At 38.2% G+C, this 22,273-nt stretch overlaps 2 protein-coding genes across 10 annotated transcripts in view; one reads left to right on the forward strand and one right to left on the reverse strand.

The window, feature by feature from the left end:
* Kirrel1 (kirre like nephrin family adhesion molecule 1) overlaps positions 1 to 22,273 on the reverse strand; it is a 1,148,154-nt gene that overhangs the window by 723,884 nt on the left and 401,997 nt on the right. The window lies entirely within an intron of this gene.
* Lrba (LPS responsive beige-like anchor protein) overlaps positions 1 to 22,273 on the forward strand; it is a 552,647-nt gene that overhangs the window by 488,590 nt on the left and 41,784 nt on the right. For 4 of the 6 annotated variants that reach the window (XM_051199359.1, XM_051199361.1, XM_051199364.1 and 1 more), the window contains 2 exons: positions 15,480 to 15,569; positions 20,151 to 20,343. In XM_051199359.1, the coding sequence (XP_051055316.1) occupies positions 15,480 to 15,569; positions 20,151 to 20,343 (283 nt within the window). The remainder of the gene's footprint in view (positions 1 to 15,479; positions 15,570 to 20,150; positions 20,344 to 22,273) is intronic. The other 2 variants (XM_051199362.1, XM_051199363.1) reach the window with 1 other exon arrangement.

The following is a 22,273-nucleotide window of genomic DNA, read 5'->3' on the forward strand; positions in this document are numbered from 1 at the left end:
TTGTATTTTTAGGTGTGGTTTTCCTACTAAGCCTTTATTTCACACCTTTACTTACCCAGAATTTACCTATTAATTCACATGTAATTTGTGTTTGCTCCATCCTAATATGAAGAGCTCATTATCTAGGCCTTAACACCTTAGGAGACAGTTCATTAATGGAGTTTAGCAGGTGAGAAATACCCTTTTTAAAACTGAGATGATCAGTAGGTAAGAGTGCTTGCCACCAGCCTGATAGCCTGACTTCATCTGCAGAACCTACATAATCAAAAGGTTTTTGTTTTATTTTCTGTTCAGGGATAAGGCTGTAACTCAGTGGTGCAGTACTTGCCTGGCTTGTCTGATGCCCTGGCTTCTATCACCAGCACCACACATAAAAGCTCGGAGCATTTCTGTTATTTGCTCTACTTAGCCTTGAACGAAAGAAGCATTCAGCTGTTCTTTCTCAATATTCATGCCCTCCTTTTACACTCCTCGTCTCCTCTCGAGCTGTTGGCTCTCAGTTCTTGGTGCTGTGTCCACATGACTACATGTTTTGTTCCACTCCTGTTCTGGCATACTGTTTCTCTCATACAACGTAAGATTTAATGGGATGGAATTAAAAATAAGTAAATTTATCTGACAACATGAACTATAGCAGTCAAAACTGTTTGTCTAAGGAAGGTATTAAAGTTCAGTAGAACCAGATAAAGCTTCCAGAAATGGACATTGTACACTTGGAAGATGTGATCACAAGTGGTGATCTAAATCACAAGCAAAGGGTGATTTTAATCAGTGTGTAATGTCAGGACAGTTTTCTAATCATCAAGAACATAAATTAATATGACCCCATCCTCACATCCTAGTGAAAGAATCTCCAAAAGTATTACATTTGAAATAAAGAGGACCTATATATAAAATGGGACTTAATCAGGTACCATAGGTGAGTAGTTTCATAGCCTTAGAATAAAGAAGGTGACTTTAGGCATTGGAAGTCTAATGTCACAGCCAGAAATTATAGGAACTGGCAAGCTCCTCACATGAGAACTGAAGTTTCTGTATATAAAGAAAAGGTTAAGGACAGATAATACATAAGTGACAAAAGAAAAAAATATATAAAATAGCCTGTACTAGTATCTAAAACTGAATTTGCCTACTGGATTATTGAAGATTAAAAATAATGAAAACTTCTGATATTGAGAAAGTGTGAGAAAACAGATAAATTCATGTATTTGTGGGGACACAAATCTTTCTTTTTCATTTTTTTCTGAAGGGAAAAGACCAACTTGCTTAGAAGTCTTTAGTGTCAGTGTGTGTGAGATAGGAATGTGTATAGTAACTTTGGAATGTTCTATGGGTTCTTTCCAGATTGGCTGTTTCTACCCATTCTTTGTGGCAAGGTTTTGGTACTTTTCTTAGCCATCTTCACATAAATATCAGGGGGAAAAAGATTGTTGTTTTCTTTTGCCTGGCTCAAATAAAATTAGCTCATTTTCAATATCAGCTTTTGTTTTATTTCATTATTTAGCCCACTGAACTGGATTTTTAAATATAATTAAAGCAATTTATTTCTTCATATCTCCTATGGTATTTGACATGGAAAAAAGAGAATAATTCTCTACTTTTAGGAAAATTTAGATGTATTCCTGGCAGTTACCATCCTTGTTTAGATTATGTGAAGGTGAGATTGCTTTTAGACTAAACGAGGCTTTATGAATTCTGAATCCTAGGTCCGTTACCCTGTGGTTTAGGATGTGTGTGTGTGCGTGCGTGCGTGCGTGCGTGCATGCGTGTGTGTGTGTGTGTGTGTGTGTGTGTAGTGTATGTGTATGTGTATAAATTTACACAGAGATTTACAAATGTATGTTTCAAAGCAATACATTTTAACTATGAAACATTTCGAAGAACCCAGCAGTGCAAAGTATGACATGGAAAGCTTCTTCCCCTGATCCGGGCTCTGTTAACAAGGACCATCCTCACGCCAGCTCCGAGTTCCCCTACGATTTACTAATTACAGTCCTTTTCTTCTCTTTCCTTCTCAATAGCCCTTTCCAATCAGTCTGATGTCAGTAACTGGGCTTGGATAGGAGGCTTTGATCAGAGGGAATGAGATAGATCTAGGCAGATCTGGCCTTGTGTTTGGAGGTCCAGGCCTCTGTAGGCTGTGGTAGAGGAATAGCGTTAGTGTGAGCAGAATTATCTGCTTTCTCAGCTTGGAGTTTGCTGTGTGCATTCACTGTATTTCATATGGAAGTGCTATTTTCCCCTTTTCGAGCAGAGGCAGTACCACTTTATATGTGTTCAAAAATTAAAATTGATTTTCTTTTGAAAATAAATCCCAGCTCCATCTACTGTGATACAGAAAAGGAGAGAGAGCCAAGATGTTGCTCAATTTAAAGAATTATCTACAATGGGTCTCCTAGCATGAAAGTCAAGCCTGAACACTCCCTGAGTCATGTTTCATGTCAGTGGTTGCTCTGGCCTCTCCCAGACTTATCCTTCCAGGGGCTGTTTCAGCAACTCATAATCACCCTGAGAGGCTCTGTTTTCCTAAAGAAGCAGCAGCCGTGTTTAAGTTTACATGACCCCAGTTTCATGACAGCAGTAGCAAATCAGATATCTTATCCAAGGAAAAGCATTTTTGGCTTAGGATTCCATCACTCTCATGGTGGGAGTCGGCTTCAGCTCAGCTCAGCACTGCTGCAGAACACTGGCCGTGAATCTGTCAGAAAGCATAAACACAATTGGTATTTATAGCATTGTTAACATTTGCTGAATAAGTTGTGGGAGTGGTCTGTAAGCCCATCTTAAGCAGGTGGGGCAGGAATCTTTGTTGTGACTGCAGTGAGATTTAAAGCCAGGACAACAGGATTACAGTGGTTGCAGCAATATAGTAAATTAGGAGTATTGGATGCCCTAAGTTACAGTTTCATGCAGCCACAACTCAACAGTGCTACAGAAACTGTCCTGAAGCATCACTAGCCAGAAGTGTGTTGCACAGATGGCGTATTTGACACAGTGCAGGGCAGGAACTGTACAACGAAAAGCCAAATAAACGGCCAGGATTAGTCAAATTTTAATTGAAAATCTACATTAAAAAACACTGAAATTTTGCCAGGCTTCCTTGTACATCAAAACCACAATAATAGATGAGTTTCCCTCAGTCTACTAAATGAGCGTCAAAGTTGTCATTACTGCTCAGCTTTGTGTGTACTCAGGCTCTTCAGTTCAGTGGGTAAATAAGTATCATGAGTTATACAGTAGACAATACAAAGCAAAGGATGCATGCCTTCATGTTCTGTTTTGATCCTTAATCCTTGTCAGTGTTTCAGGAACTCTGAGCTGTTTTCTGCCTTCTGCCTCATGAATGAACCCATTTCCTTCAGGCCATTTCCACTTTACACTGTTACTCAATTTTATTCACTGTTTCTCACTAAATCGAAGCTTTTAGAAAGATTAAAAAAGGAAAGATGGGACAGATTTGGAAAGAAAAACTACATAAAATTATTTGACCATATGATATATTTTCCATAATAGTTTTATTTAATTTCTAATAAGATGAGGTTTACTTAGAATGCAAAGAAGCCAATGAAATTCTCAGTTTAGGGGAAACACTTGATTCAAAGACACATCTTTATAATGTTCTGTAAACTACATCATGCATAGTTTGTTGTCCTTCTCTGTCTCTGCTAGTACTGTGTGTGCAGAGGGTGTCTTTTCAGCCTTTAATTTAGGCACCATGCAGTCAGAATCCTCAATGAATCTTACTTTGGTGTTTGACACAATATGCTCATAGATATTTTGGAGGAAATAGACAGGGGTTTTCCTACCAAACGAGCAGCTGACTCAGTCCCTGCATCTTCATTTAGCATGGTGTAAGTATACTTGTTGGGTTCTGAGGAATAACACACCTTCTGAATGCAGTCATTAGCTCCACTCTGATGCCCTGTTATTTGTTAAGAACTTGCTGTATGCTCTCTGTGCTTGCTGTTGGCCTTGGCACTTCTTTGAAGATATTCCACTTATTTTCCTGAGCAGGAGCCTTTATCTCCTGGCTTCCAGTAGCCAGAGATGGAGGTGTTTAGAATGAGCACATCAGCGTTCTAGTCAGAGATACTGTTTGAAATTATCCATGAATGCAGTGCCGCTGAGCGTTACTGAGTGACATTTGTTTCTCTTGGTTGTATCTGCTCAGACTAGCTGGTTTCTTTCAGATTGGCAGCTGGGATTATGCTATAGTAGATGGACAGCTACAAGCACTGCAGACTACCAAGACTGAGCTGGGCCTCAGCTGAATGTGCTTGGAATTTATGGGCTCAGTTCTGAGGCATTACTAGGAAAATCTGTGTCTTTCTACAAATGACAATTTCTTCATGATCTGTGCTAGCATCTCCTTCCATAGCGTTATTTGAGCAGAACTGTTAGTAAAAATACTTCTTTCTCTCCTTAATTGTCCTTCTACCCAATCTTCTCATTGTGTTCCCATTTTTAACCACGTTTCATTTTATTTAGCATGCTGCTATTTTGGACTTCGAAATAGTATGACTTGCATATATATGCCTGAAGCTACCTGATACATTTTTAGTGTTGTTTGATGTTTATGTTAAAAAGTATGATGCTCCTTAAATACTAATATTCAATTAATCTTAAACAATATTAAAATCTTATAAAAAAAAAAGTATGGCCTCCTTGTCATCAAATAGAAATAAATTTTGACTGACCTATCAACTGAGATTCTTGGATTGTTAAAATATATTTCTGGCTGAACATTGGTGGTGCATTATTTTATCCTAGCACTAGGGAAGCAAAGGAGTACTGATCTCTGTGAGTTCAAGGCCAGCCTGGTCTACTGAGCAAGTTTCAGGTCATCCATGGCTGCTGAATAGAGAAACCCTGTCTTGAAAAACCAATGTATGTATGTATGTATGTATGTATGTGTATATGTGTGTATATTTTATATATATGTATATATTTTTCTGTTACATTAATGGATAAATTAAGCTTCATAAAAATATCTCAAACAGTGGCAGACCTTTCTTTAGATTTCTTAAGACTTTTTTTTTTTAGACTTCTTTGTGACTTCAAAAATAATCTTTTCTTGTATATGATCTCAAAAATAAGAAAGTTTGTTTTCTTTTATCAATCTTTTCATCCCTCCACCCCCTGAAAGAAGGGCTACTGCTGATTTGGAACATATGGTTCCAAAGTGAACATTAAGATGTGCATTTGTTTACTCACATGTAGCACATGTAACAACATGTATCTATGTGTAAGTGTATATATTTTCATATACATAAGGTCATACTTTAGATATACTAGATGTAACTAGAATTTTTTGTTAGTGTGTTCTATATTGATTTTCCCCTACGGTCCATTTAGCTCAACTCACTCACTTTGTTTTGAGACAAGGTCTCACTATGAGACTCTGCTGGCCTGGAGTTCACTGTATTACCAGGCTGGCCTGGAACTCATAGAGATTTGCCTGCCTCTGCTTCCTAAGTGCTGAGCATTCACCACTACTTCCAGAAACTCAGTCATTTTACTGGTTGAATAGTGCTCCATTGTCTTCATTAGTTTAGGTTATTTTTTAAAACTTTTTACTGTTCTAAGAGTGTTATAGCAAACACTTTTATACTTAAACATGTTTGCCTTCATGTGATCCTTTTCTTATGAATATTCACAGAAGTGGAATCAGTAGCCCTATCTATTTATGAACATAAAAATCCAACTCCTGAATTTTTAGATATTTTTCTCCATGTCCAATTTTGCTGTCTTTTAATTCTTAAGAGAATCATTCATGCTCAATTTTATTCATTTATTTACTGTCTCCCTCTTTTATGTGTTTTATTTACACATTAACTATTCTATGTCCTATGTAAAAAAAATTACATTTCCCCTGCAAGGCTGCTTTTGTTTGTAACAGTTATACTCTACAGTGTTTTAATTCTGTTTGTTATTAGCAGTGTATTTCTGGGTCACTTAGAATTTAATTTGAGTTAGGCTTTAATTACCATTTTAAATTTTTCATTGTTTTACTTTTCAGTTCTGGGACTCAGACTCAGGTCTTCAAATACTAGTCAAGCACTTTTCCACTGAGCTACGTTCTAGTCTTTCATGCTTCAATTCTATGAACTCATCGTACTGGCTACTAAAAAGTGACTGTTTCTTTGCTTAGGTTAAGCAGTATAGACAAGAGTTGCTTAGTTTGTAAATATTTTTAACTGACACTTAGCCTGTTTGTTTTTTAACCAGCTAGAAATATTATCCAAATAAGGCCATGTGTATTATATAAACAGTTTTCTCCTTGGAGATTTTCATCTCATTTTTGTCAGGTCCTTTATGTGGACCCTTTCTTTGACCTTTGCACTTGATGCTAGTGGGATTTTTCTTTTTTTTTTTCTTTTTTTTTTTTTTTTTTTTTTTTTTTTTTTTTTGTCCTTTAAGAAAGAAATGCAAAGTTAAGTATGTGACTACATTGTCATTTGGTTCATATTCATGGGATATCAAAGCTAATTTTTCAGCAGTGGCTCTGGAGGGTATTGAGGCATCAGCTAGCCAGTCAGATGCAATGAGAACCACAGCCTCTTCCCTGTTTGGGTTCAGATAAGGGGAGGGAAAGCAGGAACTTTGCCTAAGTGGTGGAATGTCGTGGACCACACCAGCTGGCTGTAGTGTAACTGTTGTACTAGAAGAAAAAAATAAATCTAAAAAAATCTAAAGTATGGAGTCCTGTGAAACATTCCTTGATAACAAGGTAAACTAGAACCCTAACAACTTCCCAGGGCCTAGCTTTGGTAAAGTCAGAAAATGTAAACAGATCGACGAAGGAAGATTTTAAACAAATTAATTTCTATTGCACTTTTCTAATTTTATAAAGTGCTTTTTGATGCCAAAAAAAAAATAGGACATAAAATACCATGTCAGAATTGTGTGTTTACATATTAACTGCAACCATATGTTCATGTTATTTCTATCCTAACCCCCACCTCAAAATAAAACTGTACGTTTATTGCTGGTATCTGTGTTGTGCTGAGTTAACTTGTTCTCTTAGTTAAATTAAAAAGCTTAGTTCAGAGGCTGAGATAGTCTTAAGCAAAAGCCAAATGCATTGTTACTAAGTTAAAATATCCCTATTGTTCTTGTCTCTGAGTGTATAGATATGTATATAGCTGCTTTTTATATAGCTATAAAATCACTCAAGTATGCAGTAGTTAGCACAAATACGAGTGTGCAGCTTGTTAAACATGGCTTCATCACATGTCCATTTGGAGATCCTTTAATAAGGTCTCCAAGTAATATTTGAGGTGTGTTTATAAAATATAAATATGTAACCTTACTGGAATGTCTTGAGGCATTTCATAACCGTTTTATTATTTTATATTTTCAACATCTAAAATCTGCTTGGTAGGTTCAGATTTTATTACAGAAAGTAATATCAAACTGTTTACAGAAATAATCAACAAGAATATTATGTAATAACCCAAACTTTTAGCAAAAATGTTTAACTGAATGATTTGCTCAATACCAAGCTTATCTGCACTGGTTATGGCGTATCTTTTAGCTGTGTCTCTGCTGCACACCTACTATATACAAGCCCCAGAAACCTGGGACTACTTGGCAGTCTGTATTCTTAAGAAGACTTATGGATGTAAGCACTAAGACAGAAAAATAAAGTGGGGATCATTCAATAATTAGTATATTAGATAAATATGTAAAAAACAGATTTATTTACATTGCCCCAAGAACAATCAGGCAGGGACACAGATAGTGTAGATGAGGTTAAAAAAAAAAAAAAAAAAAAAAAAAAAAAAAGATGTCACAAAAGCCAGAGTAGCTTGAGCAAGCCTTATAAAATAAAGAAGGGAACTCATGGTGAGAGGAAAAGGAGTAAAACAGAAAATTTGTAATGATTTAAAGGCAAATGGCACAGGTTTAAAGGATGTGAGGATGCTTTGCAGGGTCAAAACCACTTTTACTGTTTCTCTTAAGTAGTAAGTTTTTGATTAAGCCCCAACTATACATTATGATACGTGCTTTATATATTTGCTACAATATCACCACACACTTGTGGATGGCTTTCTATATCTACTACCATTCTAAATACTTAGAGTATCTCACTTAATCCTCAGAGCATCCCAATAAAGTACCCAGAACTGCTATTACAGGTTTTGATGAGGAAATTAAGACACCAAAGGTTAAAAATTCCCTACATCACTCAGGTAATAAATGAATGCTGAGATTTGAGCCAAGCCCATCTGATTACATGCTCTGCATGTCTGGCCCTGGACTCTGGCATTAGTTAGTGATCAGGAATGTAGACAGGAGGATTTCAGTTAGGAAGTCACATCGACAAAGTTGCCACTTTAAAAATGAACGTCTTGAAAGTTGAGATGTGTTCAACCTCTCAGAAAAAAATGAGGTCTGCCGGCTGTTGCTTAGAATTTTGGACATTGTAGTGTGTTTTCATTTTCTATATAGCCTTATATTAAATGTAAAAATTTAAATTTCTAATAGACATGAATATTGTTTTACTTTTCAGTGAATCTGTCTCGCTCATTACCTAGACTAACTCTGAGATAATCTCAGGCCAGTGAAGTCATTTTCATTGAAGTTGGTTAACAGGTAAATTAAGAATCATTGCCCCATATCAAAATAAGAATTTTACGTAACAAATTTTGAGGAAACGTCCTTGAAAGTAAAGCTCTGCAGTTGGAGATGTGTTCATTAAAAACAGTTAGGCATTTGATATTGTTAAGCTGCCCTGTTACCAAGTCACATTACTGAACTTCACGCATTTCTAAATATCTGCATATGTCCTATGATTCCCAACTTCAGTTATACTCCCACATTCCCAACATTGTCTGTTGCTCTATTTCAAAGGTTGCATGGAAACATGAAAGAGAACTGTAGTCATACTTACCCAAGGGACCTTTTCAGATCACACGTAATATTCCTCCATGAGGTCTCACTGTACCTTAACAGTCACTGCTGTAGTGAGACACTAGAGCATTAATATGTCCCTCAAGGGATTCGGGGCTGGAATTACTGCCTCAGTGATGTGTTTCAGCACTGCCCAGGGAGACCCATTTGGTCTCCATGGTAACAGACACACATCTTCACTTAATGCTCCCCATCTTCCACCATATTTCCATGTTGCCCTCATCGAGAATAACCCTCAGGGCTGGGGAATGGCTCAGTGTTTAAGAGCACATGTTGCTCTTTTAGAAGACCAGGGTTCAGTTCTCACAACTGCCCATGACTTCAGCTGACCTCTGAGCACACACAGAGAGCATACACTTACACAAATGTAAACACATAAAAAAGAAAGAGCACTGAGTGGTGATGACGTACACCTTTAATCCCAGCACTTGGGAGGCAGAGGCAGGTGGATGTCTTGAGTTTGAGGCCAGCCTGGTCTACAAAGCCACACAGAGAAAAAAAAAAAAAATGCTGGGTGTGGTGATGCACACCTTTAGTTCCAGCGTTTATGAGGCAGCCTGGTCTACAAAGAGAGTTCTAGTACAGCCAGAGATATCACACAGAGAATCCCTGCCTCAAATTAATAAATCTTTAAAAACATTATTATCTTCACTTCTCAAGTCTGGTTTTGTTCACCAGAACTTTAGACAAGTCATCTAGACCTTGAGCTAGCTTGCAGTAACTAGCACTCAAGAAAGCCTTTTGTAAACCCTTTCATAAGCACTGTGCATGAGGCACTGTTCTCTCTACTGTGTATCACAGAGAGACTTGATGCTCTAGCCTCTGCAATGACTGAAGAGGCAGAGGATCCACTCTGTGAACTTTAGTGTTTCTGGGAAGGCCAGATCAGGAGCATGCTCTAGCCAGCCATATGAGCAAGCCTTCACTGCTTAGCTTTATGCCTTCATCTGTTAAGCACTGGGGCCCCTGATGACATTGGCCACAGAAATATTGTGTTTAGAAGGTACCAAGCAAAGAGACCATCACAATACCCAGTGATTATAGGGAACTCAGATTCAGAAAAGAAGCGAGAGAACCTTACAACTGATTATATGTCAAAGAATGGGTGTCATTTAAAATGTTCTGAGATTCTAAACATAAAATCACCAGACTGAGGAATGCCAGAATAAAATTAACTTTTCCAGATCTTAGTATGTTTATTTTAGGCATGAGATGTGCACATAGCATATAGCAAAGAAAGGCATGGATGAGTACTCTACAAGTGCACGACCTACTGGGTTTGGGTTTAGAGATGTTTCAAACAACAGTAAGATTTGAAGCCTAGTAGAAATCGTTCCTAAGAGGGGAAGTCTCAGTTGAGAACATTGGTATACACAAAAAGGGAATTTGCAGTGATGAGTTAATTTGTATGTAGGAGTAATGTTAGCAAAAGATCAAGAATAAAGAAGAAAATGGATCTGTTATAAAACCAGTGAAGCTGCAGAAGAGAGTGAAAAAACAGTTGTAACCAACACAATCAACTATTACAGGAGTAGTTATGAATGAAAATGGCAGGTGAATTTTAAAATGATAGGGAGAATCTCCTCTTTTTGGCAGACACAGGATGTGACTGCAGCCTGAAGATAATAGTCATTAAAGTGTTCTCAGTTACTGTTGCACTTGAGAACACTCTTCCTGCTTTTTTCACCTTTTGATTAACTCAGGGTTAGTTGGGCCTAAGAATTATCCAGCCTCTTTAGATACTTTGAGGACTTGGAAAGAAACTGATTATTATTTAACCTATTATTATTATTATGTTGTTGTTGTTATTGTTATTGTTGTTGTTGTTAATGGGATAACCACACCATATTATGCCATGTAAAACAGCCTATGTTGTTTACTTTTCTCACTGCTGTGGCAAATACTTAACAAAAAGAACTTGAAAGAAGGGCTTGTTTGGTTTAAGTTTTGAGCATGTGATCTATTGTGATGGAGGCAGGGCTGTAAGGTGGCTGGCCACACTTTGTCTGTAGTCAGGAAGCAGAGAGAGATGGATGCTGGTGTTCGGCTCCTTTCCTCCTTTTCTACCTTGCACATTCATGGTGGGGTTTGTGGGCTCTGTTGAGCCTTTCTGAAAATACCCTCACAAACACATGGAGAGGTGCATTTTTATAATGACTCACTGAAGAGTGACCATCCTTCAAGCATTTCCTCAGAGTGGTCAGTAGTGTACTGGTTCTGTCAACATGGATGTCTAAGAGCCAGGAACTGTGGTGCTCATCTGTAATCCCAGCAATTCAGAGGCAGAGACAGGAAGATCGCAACTTGAAGGGGAGCCCAGACTGCCTTTTGGGATCATCTTAAAAATAAAACAAAACAAAAACTTTCTAAAACGTTTAAAAGAAAATTTGAAAAGTTATCAGCCATATCTTTTCCTGGTTTTGTTTTGATTTACTTTCACTGTATGGAAGGTGCTAGGAATATCCCCAGAGCCTCAAGCATGTTAAGCACAGCCTTAGTTAGGGTTTTTATTGTTGTGAAAATACACCAGCAACTGTTATAAAGAAAACATTTAACTGGGTTGGCTTACAGTGCATCCTCATCATGATGGGGCACATGGCGTGCAGGCAGACATGGTGCTGGAGAAATAGTTGAGAGCGCTACATCTTGAAGGCAACAGGAAGTTGGTTGATAGTCACACTGAGAGCTTGAGCGAGAGAGACCTCAAGCCTGCTTTCACAGTGATACACTTCCTTAAACAAGGCCACACCTCTTAATAGTGCCACTCCCTTTGGGGGCCATTTCCTTTCAAACCACCACAGCATATTTCACTCATGAACTATATTCCCAGGCTCCATATCCTTTTTATTTTGAAACAGTATCAAGTGAATGACAGTATATGTTGTATTAAGACAGATGTATGAAATTCTGTCTATAGTAAAGATGTATATGGTACTGGGTCATGGTGGCGTAGTATGTCTGTGGTCACAGCATTATTAGCCATTGTCTTAGTTGATTTCCTGTCCCTATGATAAAGTGCCTTGATAAAAGCACCTAAGGAGAAAGAGTTCACTCTGGCACACCGTTCAAGGGTATAGTCCATCCTGGTAAAGAAGGCAAGGTAGCAGGACATGGGGATATTAGATTTACAGCTGAGAAGCTTTAAGTCAGGAATGTTTGTGCTTAGCTCACGTCTCCTTTTTATGCAGCCAGGACCCCAGCCAGGAAAGGGTGCTGTCTACTGTAGTCAGGGTTCCCATTTCATTAACCCAATTGGGGGAATCCTTCATAGGCATTTCTAGAAGATAACCAAATCATCAGACAGTTTCTCACTGGTGTTCCCAGAAGCTTGCCTCCTAGATGACTTTAGATCCTGTAAAACTGGCAGTCAACTTGCCCATCACAGTCATGCTCTTGTGGGGATGTTCTTTCATGTTTCTGTCCACTACTTTCCCACCTCCCCACCTATACCTGTGCCCTCCCTATCTTCTTCCTATTTAGACAGACTCTCAAGTATAACCATTCCTCCTGAGTTAGCTCTGATCCTTTTGTGTATGTTTCTCACATGTTCTTTCTAGAGCTTATGCAGTGAGTGTTTCAATCTGTGCTCCAGAACCCCGAGCCTCACTCCCCTGTACTGTTTTCTATAAACTAAAGTTTCATGTAAGATTTCATTTCAGAGAGAGGAAGAGAGGAAGAGAGCACACATACATGACAACAAAACCAAAGCAGGTGACTCAGTGCCTCTTTGGGATAAATGGCACCCAAATCAACACCCCCATTTCTCATCTCAGAGCCAGGCTCAGGCTCTCTTTTGCATATTGGACTACAGAGTCCATGAGTTTGACAAAAGTTACTATCTGTCTCCTGTCAATCTGGCTCCAGGCAACAGAAGCCCCTCTTTGTTCATTGTTTTACTGTTATGTAGTGTTCACACTCATCCCTTTGTTTCTGTCACATAGCATCTACAGTATAAAGGTGCTCAGCTTAGCTTTCTAGCTGCTCTCTAAACCTCTGAAGAGATCACTCTGTCTGTGGACTCTTAACCCAAAAATAGACTTCAAAACCTAAGCCATATTTTGCTTTTCTAGAATGCTAGCCACCATTGTGGGCCTTCACAAAGACCCAAAGCATTTCTCCCTTCCCTGTTTCAATGGTATTGCATGAATACCAAACTTAGTAACAACAGCATTTGGTTTAGTGCTCTATAGCATGGGTATGATGACTACACGCTGAACTTCATAGGTATCATCTGTTAATGTTCCAAACAGTTCTGTGAGCAAGGTACTGCGATTGTCTCTGTTTTCTAGAAAGAGAACAGAAATTATTCTATTTGCCCAAAGTCAGACAGCTGGTGATAAGTGCAGAGCACTGAAGCAACATGCTTTCCCACACAAGCACACAAACACACACACACACACACACTATGAGGGGATTTCTTTGAAATTTTTTTCTTTTCTTGGTAATTTGCCAGTGAGCTTTTTTTTTTTTTTTTTTTTTTTTTTTTTTTTGTGTGTGTGTGTGTGTGTGTGTGTGTGTGTGTGAACTTTGTAGGTGACCAGGTCCTGTCAAAATATCAAGAAGTTGAACATATCAAACCAGCCCCTGCCTCATTATGCTGTTCTATTACTGTATCTAGATACAGTTTGTTCATTGAAATGATGGTGATGACATAATAAAGATAATTAGTAAATGTTATACTTGCCTTTCATCTGTAAGCTTGTGTTTTTCTTATGCTCAGCCTCATCCTAACACTTTATAGCATGCCTAATAGATGAGGAGACAAAAATGCTAAAGGTTGACCTAGAAAGGAAAACTGCTCAGGTGCAAACTTCAGCTGTGCCATTTAATTACCTTAAGCAGGATACCCAGGACCCCTTACTTATGGAATGAACACAATAATGTTAAAATTTAAAGCGACTTATAAAAGTTCCCGAGGAAAGTAAATTCCAAATAAGTAGTAGTTAGCTGTCCCCAGGGATTATTTGTTGACTCCATATTGAGGATCAAATTTGTGCAAAGCACTTTGCCCTGGTGTTTATACAAACATCACTTAACCTATTATTGTTAGTTTATAGGTAAGGACACTTAAACTTGGGTTAGGAAACATCGTTAGATCACATAGTTGATGGATGTTGTGAGTACAGAATTTGATCATTGCCCAGGCTCCTTTGTCTCCCCACTTAGTTCTCACAGAGGTTCTTTCATGTTTTCTTTATCCTCTGCAGGTTTTAAAGCTTACCTTCGCTCTCTAGACAGATTGTTTCAAAGTATTGGTCAGCTTTCCAGCTACATTCACCCTTCTTCCTATACCAGGAATATATTATTTATTCATTTGTTTGTTTGTTTATACTTTACATGCATTGGTGTTTTTGCCTAATGTACATTTGTGTGAGGATGTCAAGTCCCCTGGAACTGGAATTGCAGACAGCTTTGAGCTGCCATGCGGGTACTAGGAATTGAACCCAGGTCCTTTGGCAGAACAGTCAGTGCTCTTAACCCCTGAGCCATCTCTCCAGCCCAGGAATATATTCTTAAAGGGAAGAAAAAATAAGACCTAAGTAAAGGGTCAGGTGTGTGTGGTGCATGCCCATGGTTCAAGGCCAGCCTAAACTGCTTAGTGAGACCCTGTTGGGAGGGGGGAATAAAGGAGGGAGAGACAGACCTAATGAAACTATGTACTTTGTGCATTTCCTGATCACTAAGTGCATAAATAAATAAATGCTTTCATCATTTCTGCAGGGTCCTTGTAAAAACCATTAGAGTTCTCCTCAGCTTATTAAAGTTTGAAATTAGTAATAGATAATGATTATATTTCTTTGTTTATGAATTGTTTTACAGAATGAAGGTCCTATCTCATACAGAAGTTGAAAACCTATACTCTCTATCTTTTAGTCTTCGAGTTAAGATTGAACCACTTTGCTGGTGCCCAAGGGCACTGTATATATAGTCTGGCTTCCTTTGTCATCACAAGTCCTTGAGTGTTAGAGACCCAGGGCAGATACAGGGCCTCATTTCATGGGTACTCTTTTTTCATGGGCAGAGACAGACATAAACAAGTAAACAAAGTCATTAGATAACTATAGCTCTGGGTCTTTTAGGCAGGAGTCTTCTTCCATATTGAGGGGTCTGGGAAGTGGTTATCTGTGCCAATTGCACAATAAGGACTTAATAGGTCATGGTTTGTCTCACACACACACACACACACACACACACACACACACACACTTTCCCAAAAGAGCACACACGCATGCCATTCTACTTAGTTGGTCCTGACTGCACTGTCTCATGGAATGAAAGGCAAGAAGACAGTAATGAAGCACAAAGGGATCTTTCTAATTGTAATAGCTTCTCTCTGCTTCATGTCACTGAGAAAGATTTTGGTTTTATAGAAACTTCCTCTGTATTGCAGGGTGACCTTACCCTCAGTGCCCTAGCCAGGTGACTAGGTCCTCTGTGGAAACATGGGTTGATTTTCAACATGATACTAGAAACAAGTATGAAGTAATATTTTGAGTGGCAGTTGTTCTTGGGCCTGTAATTAGCTCCTCTTAACCCTCAGACTTGTCTGTGCCCCCTTTCAGGCCGTTGAAGCTCAAATCCGAAGTTTTGGACAGACACCTTCTCAACTGCTCATAGAGCCCCACCCTCCCCGAGGTTCAGCTATGCAAGCGGTGAGTGCTATTTCCACTCTTTTCTGGCCTCTTCTTCAGCTCATACCTGCTATCCACACCAGTCTCTCCCCATGCATGAGGTTCTCCACCACATGTGGACCTACTCTTGCTACACAGTGTTGGCCTGCTCACAGCCAGCAAACAACTATCACATTCTCCCCTACAGTCTGGAGAAAGTAAAGAGTTCCCATGCTCATATTTCAGCAGCAGTTTCTGTTGCAAGATTTAAAGGACCACAGTTATTATGTCTCTTCACTGTTGGTTTCCATATGTAAAATTTTAACTTTTTTCTAGTTTGACCCTGTTTCTTTCTTTTGGTTTTTCTAGACAGGGTTTCTCTGTAGCTTTGGAGCCTGTTCTGGAACTTGCTCTGTAGATCAGAGTAGCCTTGAACTCACAGAGATCTGTCTGCCTCTGCTTCCAGAGTTCTGGGATTAAAGGCATGTGCCACCACTCCCAGGCTTTGATCCTGTTTCTTGATTTGTTTTGCTATTATGTTTATTCTTAACATCCCACTGTATTTTCTAGCTTCAGAATTTTAAAATTATTCTGATGTATAGGTTCACTAAAGATCAGAACTTGGAGAGGAAGGAGTGAATGGTATTTAGCACTCATAAACCTAGAAAGTTTAGAACAACGAATGATTGTTTCTTGTGATTCAGACATTGATGAGCATGTCTTACACTCTTTCTGACCTGGTTCACTAAGTTACCAGTGGGAGTGGCCTGTATGGGTTTTAATCTTTAAAGATAGGATGGGTCACTCATATGGTAGATCAGTAGCTGATGAGACTTCTTGAGCCTTGCTTTGAACTCATACATCATATATACCTAATTGCATTGGTCAAAACAAGTCAAAAGCCAACCTAGAATCAGGACTTGAACATCAAACAATATGATGAAAATATTTTTTAAAACTGACTATAAGTATTTTTTCTTGCATTATCCTTCATAAAACAGTTTACCCATTGCTTTTCTAGATGTAGACAAGAGACTATAAAATCTATATGCATTACTCTTATGAACAACTTATGATAAATACAAATTCCATGCTGTGTCATAGAGATGACAGCATTATGACAGATGGTAGGAAGGAAAGATGAACAGCCAGGAGGGCCTAAGACAGAGATGATGTCCTGCTGGCTGTCTCTTACCCTTTTTTTCCTCTCTCCTCTCTTTTCTCCTGTAGTAATGTGACTCAGTCATAAGAAACTGCAAACATTTAAAAAATTATTTGTATCACCATTTCTCCAGTGCATGTAAACCAGCAAAATCAGATGTAAATATGAACAGCAAGGGTGACTGTAGTGCACAGAAACACAAAGATGCGTGTTTAGCCAGTACAATGAGAGATGGTGCTAGAAATATAGGAAGAATGATTTATATTTGGGCATATGAATTAGTCTTGGTAATAGTTTAAGGATGGGACTTGGGCTGTGGGGTGATGTTTCATAGAAACCCTTCTACTGCTCTATTGACTTGCTCCAGGGTCACTGAACAGCCTTAGTTCCTGGGCCCATGTACCATTTCTTCCTTGTGGCAAAAGATTATTGGCTCCTGGAGACATATCTGTAGAGTAGAAGGCCTTTATTACCTTTATCCTTTGAGTTGAAAATCTTAACTCCTTTTCAGACCAGTACAAATTCTATTTTTAAACTGATACATAAGTGGGTAGCAAAGAAAGGCACAATAAAAAGAAACCATGGTTTTCAGCAAGCATACCATTAATCTAGGAAGGCTGAATGAGATTTGGCTAGCTGTTTCCTACTTTTCCTCTGCCTACCTGGCAGAAGCTCCTAGGATTAACAAGAGGTTATTTCTCTCTGCATTTTACCAGTTCTCAGTTTATCTACAGCTGCTGCCATTGGCACAGCCCAGCTCAGCTGGGCGGAGCATGCTCTCCTACCCAGAATTCCTGAGCTGCATCCTCAGGGAGGAGCATGTTCTCCTTCCTAGGATTCCGCCTAAGAGGCTGACTGGAGGGATACTTAGTTGTAAGCAGCAGTGGACAGTTGTAGAAGTTGTGCCTATTGCTTGCTGTGTAATATATCTTGTCCTTGACATTTAGCCAAGAATTGGCCCTAAGATTCACTATGTAAACACAATGTTCTTCCTACACACTTGGGTTTTTTGTTTGTTGTTTGTTTTTTCCATGCTTTTTAGGGCTATAAACATCAATTTAAACCTAGTAATATTTACAGTATGAGCTTCTAATCTCAGAAAAATGTAGGAACTTCATTTTAGGGAAACTTCATGATTATGTTGTACTCTGATTTCCTCTGAGTTTATAAATTGACTTTAGTAAATATTATTTTTAAACAATATACTTGAAAATAATGCTTCGGATGCAGAAATGGTGTTTATTTTCTTTTCACTAGGTTTTTAAAAAGCTTGCTTATAGGACATTGTCTTATCTTTCTTTCGTGTCTTTCTTTCGTGTCATTTGCCTATTCTCATTCTTTTTATTTTTGTTGAAAATGAAAGGATCACTGAGTGACACATGATAGCAATGGGCATGGATTAATATCACCCCAATACTTTGACTCTAAATCATATCTTAGTATCGCATGGTAGTAAGCAAGGAAAGGGAGCCAATAAAATTTGTCACTGTTCTTTGTTCCTCATCTAGATCCAACTTTATCAAAACCATATAAATGGATCTTTGTATAAAAAATTACTGGTATAAGGGTTTTTTTTTTTTAGAATTAAGGACCCACTTTTTATTGATTGTTTTTTACTAACATTCAGATGAGTTCCCATCCCACTGCCTCCCACCATACACACATATGAAAATAGCAGAAATTAAAGCCACCTCGTGCTGCGATAAGTGCATGAGCCATAATATACACCAGGTGTAGTAATTAGCAGGCACACGAAGGCTGCCTATTTGTCTGGTTTTGCTGCTGTTGCTGTATCCCCCTGTGTTTTCACACCATCAGATAGTTGGATTTAATTGAGGCCACATCAGATGAGGCATTACTGACACCTTTAATTGAATGAGCATCCAGGGAGGATTAACTCATAATATTGATTGGCTTTTAGCCACTTGCTCAGAAGGGTGTCTGGGTAGCTTATTAGTTGCCTTTATTTACACCTTTATGCAAAGAGTGCAAATAGGAAATCTTAGTGCAATATGTTTTTCTAAGTACTCTTAATAACTTTTTTAAAAGGACTGATAATAAAAATGCAAATGTATTTAATTTTTATTAGCAGTTCTGAATAAATGTGTTAAATATATGTGCCTCCACATTTACATATACCTGGTGTTTTGAAATATGATGGTAGGAAAGCAGCCAGAAGCATTTTATCAAAGTGTTTCAGTTCTGAATGATACTAATCAGCTATTAGAAAATGGACATGGTCAGAGAGAACTGCTGAAAATGCACAGTGCCATTACTGTGTGATGGCAGAGGACCACAAAGGACGAACAAAGTCAATAAATTAGTGTTTTTATGTATCTTAGGTTACGACATATGGACTGTAGGAATGACCCAAATCCTCAGTAGTCTTCAAGATTTATTTTGTTGCTGGTTATGAGAAGAGTATTTTGCATAATGTTTTCAGTTAATTTCTGACTTTTCTAAGGACAGGTCAAAATGTCTTGATCTTTAAGGGTATTTTTGTTGTTTGTAACTGAGAGGGAATAGATGCATCAGTATTCCTCTTTGTTCTTGATGGTACTATATAAACATATTGTTTTACAAGTACATTTAAACTGCTTTAAAACAACTTTGTAATTAAAATTATATATTACATTCATAAATTCTCTACCATAATAAATGCATGCTTCCTACTTTTAAAAACTATATTTGTTTTAGTCATGACTCCGCTGTCAAAATCTTTATTCTACTCAAAGCTTACTTTTGATTGTCTTTAGAAATTGCCTTAGCTTGCTTTCGTGTCATTTGCCTATTCTCATTCTTTTTATTTTTGATGAAAATGAAAGGATCACTGAGTGACACGTGATAGCAATGGGCGTGGATTAATATCACCCCAATACTTTGACTCTAAATCATATCTTAGTATCGCATGGTAGTAAGCAAGGAAAGGGAGCCAATAAAATTTGTAGACTTTTTAAAAAACTGTATTTAATGTACACTGGTGCTTTGTCTGTATATACTCTGTGTGAGGATGTCAGAGTCCCGAAACTGAAGCCACAGACAATTGTGAGCTGCCATGTGGGTGCTGGAAATAGAACCTGGATCCTCTAGAAGAGCGGTGACTGATCTTAACCACTTAGCCATCTATCTAGCCCAAATTTGGATACTGTTAAAGTGTTTAGTTAATGCATCCTACTTCAATCACCAAGAAAATCCACATGAGATGGGGATATAGCTCAATGGTAGAGCATTTGCTTAACATGTTGTCGGCCCAAGGTTCAGTCCCCAGTGCTGGGGGAAATGTGCTAATGTCACGTGCCATAGGCAAAGCAAGCTAATCATAAATTCAGATGTGCAAAACTTTCTGAATGCCACACTTCAACTTGCAGCCTGCTTTAACGTGATCTTCCTCTTCTTCTCCCATATCCTGCCTCTCTTTGTCTTCCTCCTGTTTACTTGGGTCTTGTCTGTCCACTCAACAGTATCTCCTCCTGCAGAGTCCATTGATGTTCACAGACCAAGCCCAGCAAGATGTCATCATGGTCCTAAAGTTCCCTTCAAACTCTCCTGTCACCCATGTGGCAGCCAACACCCAGCCAGGTTTGGCAACTCCTGCTGTCATCACTGTCACTGCCAACAGGCTCTTCGCTGTGAACAAATGGCACAACCTTCCTGGTGAGTAAGAAATACCCAAATGTTTAAACATTAGTCTCAGCAAAATTGGTGAATAGTTTAAAGGCTTAAAGAGATCCTATCTGGAGCATATAATGTAAATGTTAAAACATAAGCTATTTTTTGCACCTCATGGTTTGTCAGTAAATACTGCTACTAATATAATTTTTATTTCTAACAAAATATTTTAATATAATGGTACTCTATGTTATGCCTGTAAATAGCATACAATTATCAGGTACCCACATCCCAAATCACCCATTTGAATTAGATCTGATGAAAAACTTTCTTTCATCTAGAATCTACCAAAGTTCTATTTTTTCTCTCTCTCTTTTGTAGCTCTGATGATCAAACCTAAAATCTTAAACAGCAAATGTTGTTCCACTGGTTACATCTCTGCCCCCCAACTTTACCCTTTTATGTATGGCATGGTAGAATTTGTTATGGAACACATAAATGACAGAGTATAAATATCCATTAGTGCAGTCTTCTTCCACTGAGTGCTAAATGGCCATATTCAGTTGAAATAACCATTAGAATCCAAAACCATCTGTCTTAGTTAGGATTTCTATTGCTGAAGAGACACCATGACCATGACAGCTCTTATATAGGAGAAAACATTTAGGGTGACATATTTCAGAGGTTCAGTCCATCATCATCATGGCAACATGCAGGTAGACATAGTGCTGGTACATCTTGATGTGCAGGCAATGGGAAGTGATCTGTTTCACTGGGAGTAGCTTGAGCATAGGAGACCTCAAAGTCGTCTTCCACAGTGACACATTTGTTCCAACAAAGCCACACCTCCTAATAGTGCCACTCCCTTTGGTGGCCATTTTATTTCAAATCACCACACCATCCAAGTTAGAGTTACAATTAAAGTAAGCACTAGAATTCCAATCCAAGTTGAAACAGGTATCAGTAAAGATACTAAGCCTAGGGAGCTGCTTCATTCACCAATATTGTGGATGGTCAGTGGCAGTTGGAATTCAAGTGTTCTGACTACACCTCAGTGAATTAATTACTGATTCTTTTGGAGAAGGAATATTAGGACCTGAATTGACACTGAGGAGGCCAAAAGATGGTGAGAGATCTCATAGGACTGGAATTACAAATAGTCGTTAGCTGCCATGTGGGTACAGGAACAGAACCTGAGTCCTCTAGAAGAGCAGTCAGTGCCCTTAATTACTGAGCCATCTCTCCAGCCCTCTATAATTTTAAAAATATTGTGAAGAAGTTTGAAAAATTTGTTCAAGTCCTAAAGATAATTGGCTTTCCTTCAAAATTGGCTACTGATACAGGTAGAGATGGTTTGATGTTCTGCTTAACATTAAATCTGTAAAGGTTTTGTAAAACACCTGAACCTGAAGTGGTTGCAAACATATAAATTATTCAATGAGGGCCTTATCCAAATTATATGTAAGAGATTTTGGAGTGAAGCAAAATACAGTTAAAAAAAAAAAAAAACTGGCATATTGGCTAAACTCAATAAGGAATCAAGGAATCTTTCCAAAAGAATCTATAATTGGCATGAAAATTGATCGTACATAGCCATTTTCATGGCCAATGGAAATGATAGTGTGTTTAGAAATGCCAGTATTTGATTAGAGAATAGATTTCTTAAAAAGTGAGAACAGAAAGATTGAGACAGTTCCTTAATGTACCTATAACTATGTCTTTTTATTCTTGTTTCTTCAAGAACATCCTTATGTTTTGGAGTGATCATTTTAAAAAACATAATTGTTCATTTCTCTAATTCCTACTCATGAGAAGGAGTACATACTAGTGAAAATACTAGAAGATTTCCCTACTGTGTGTAGTGAACCCAAGAGCTCTGCAAATGTTCCAATGTGTATGTCATCAGGACAGCTATAGATGATGCTTCTACTAGGTGATTGACTGACTGACTGTAGCAGCTTGAGAACTCAGTATT

Source organism: Phodopus roborovskii, unplaced genomic scaffold, assembly GCF_943737965.1.
Source record: "Phodopus roborovskii unplaced genomic scaffold, PHOROB, whole genome shotgun sequence".
Classification (NCBI taxonomy): Eukaryota; Metazoa; Chordata; class Mammalia; order Rodentia; family Cricetidae; genus Phodopus; species Phodopus roborovskii.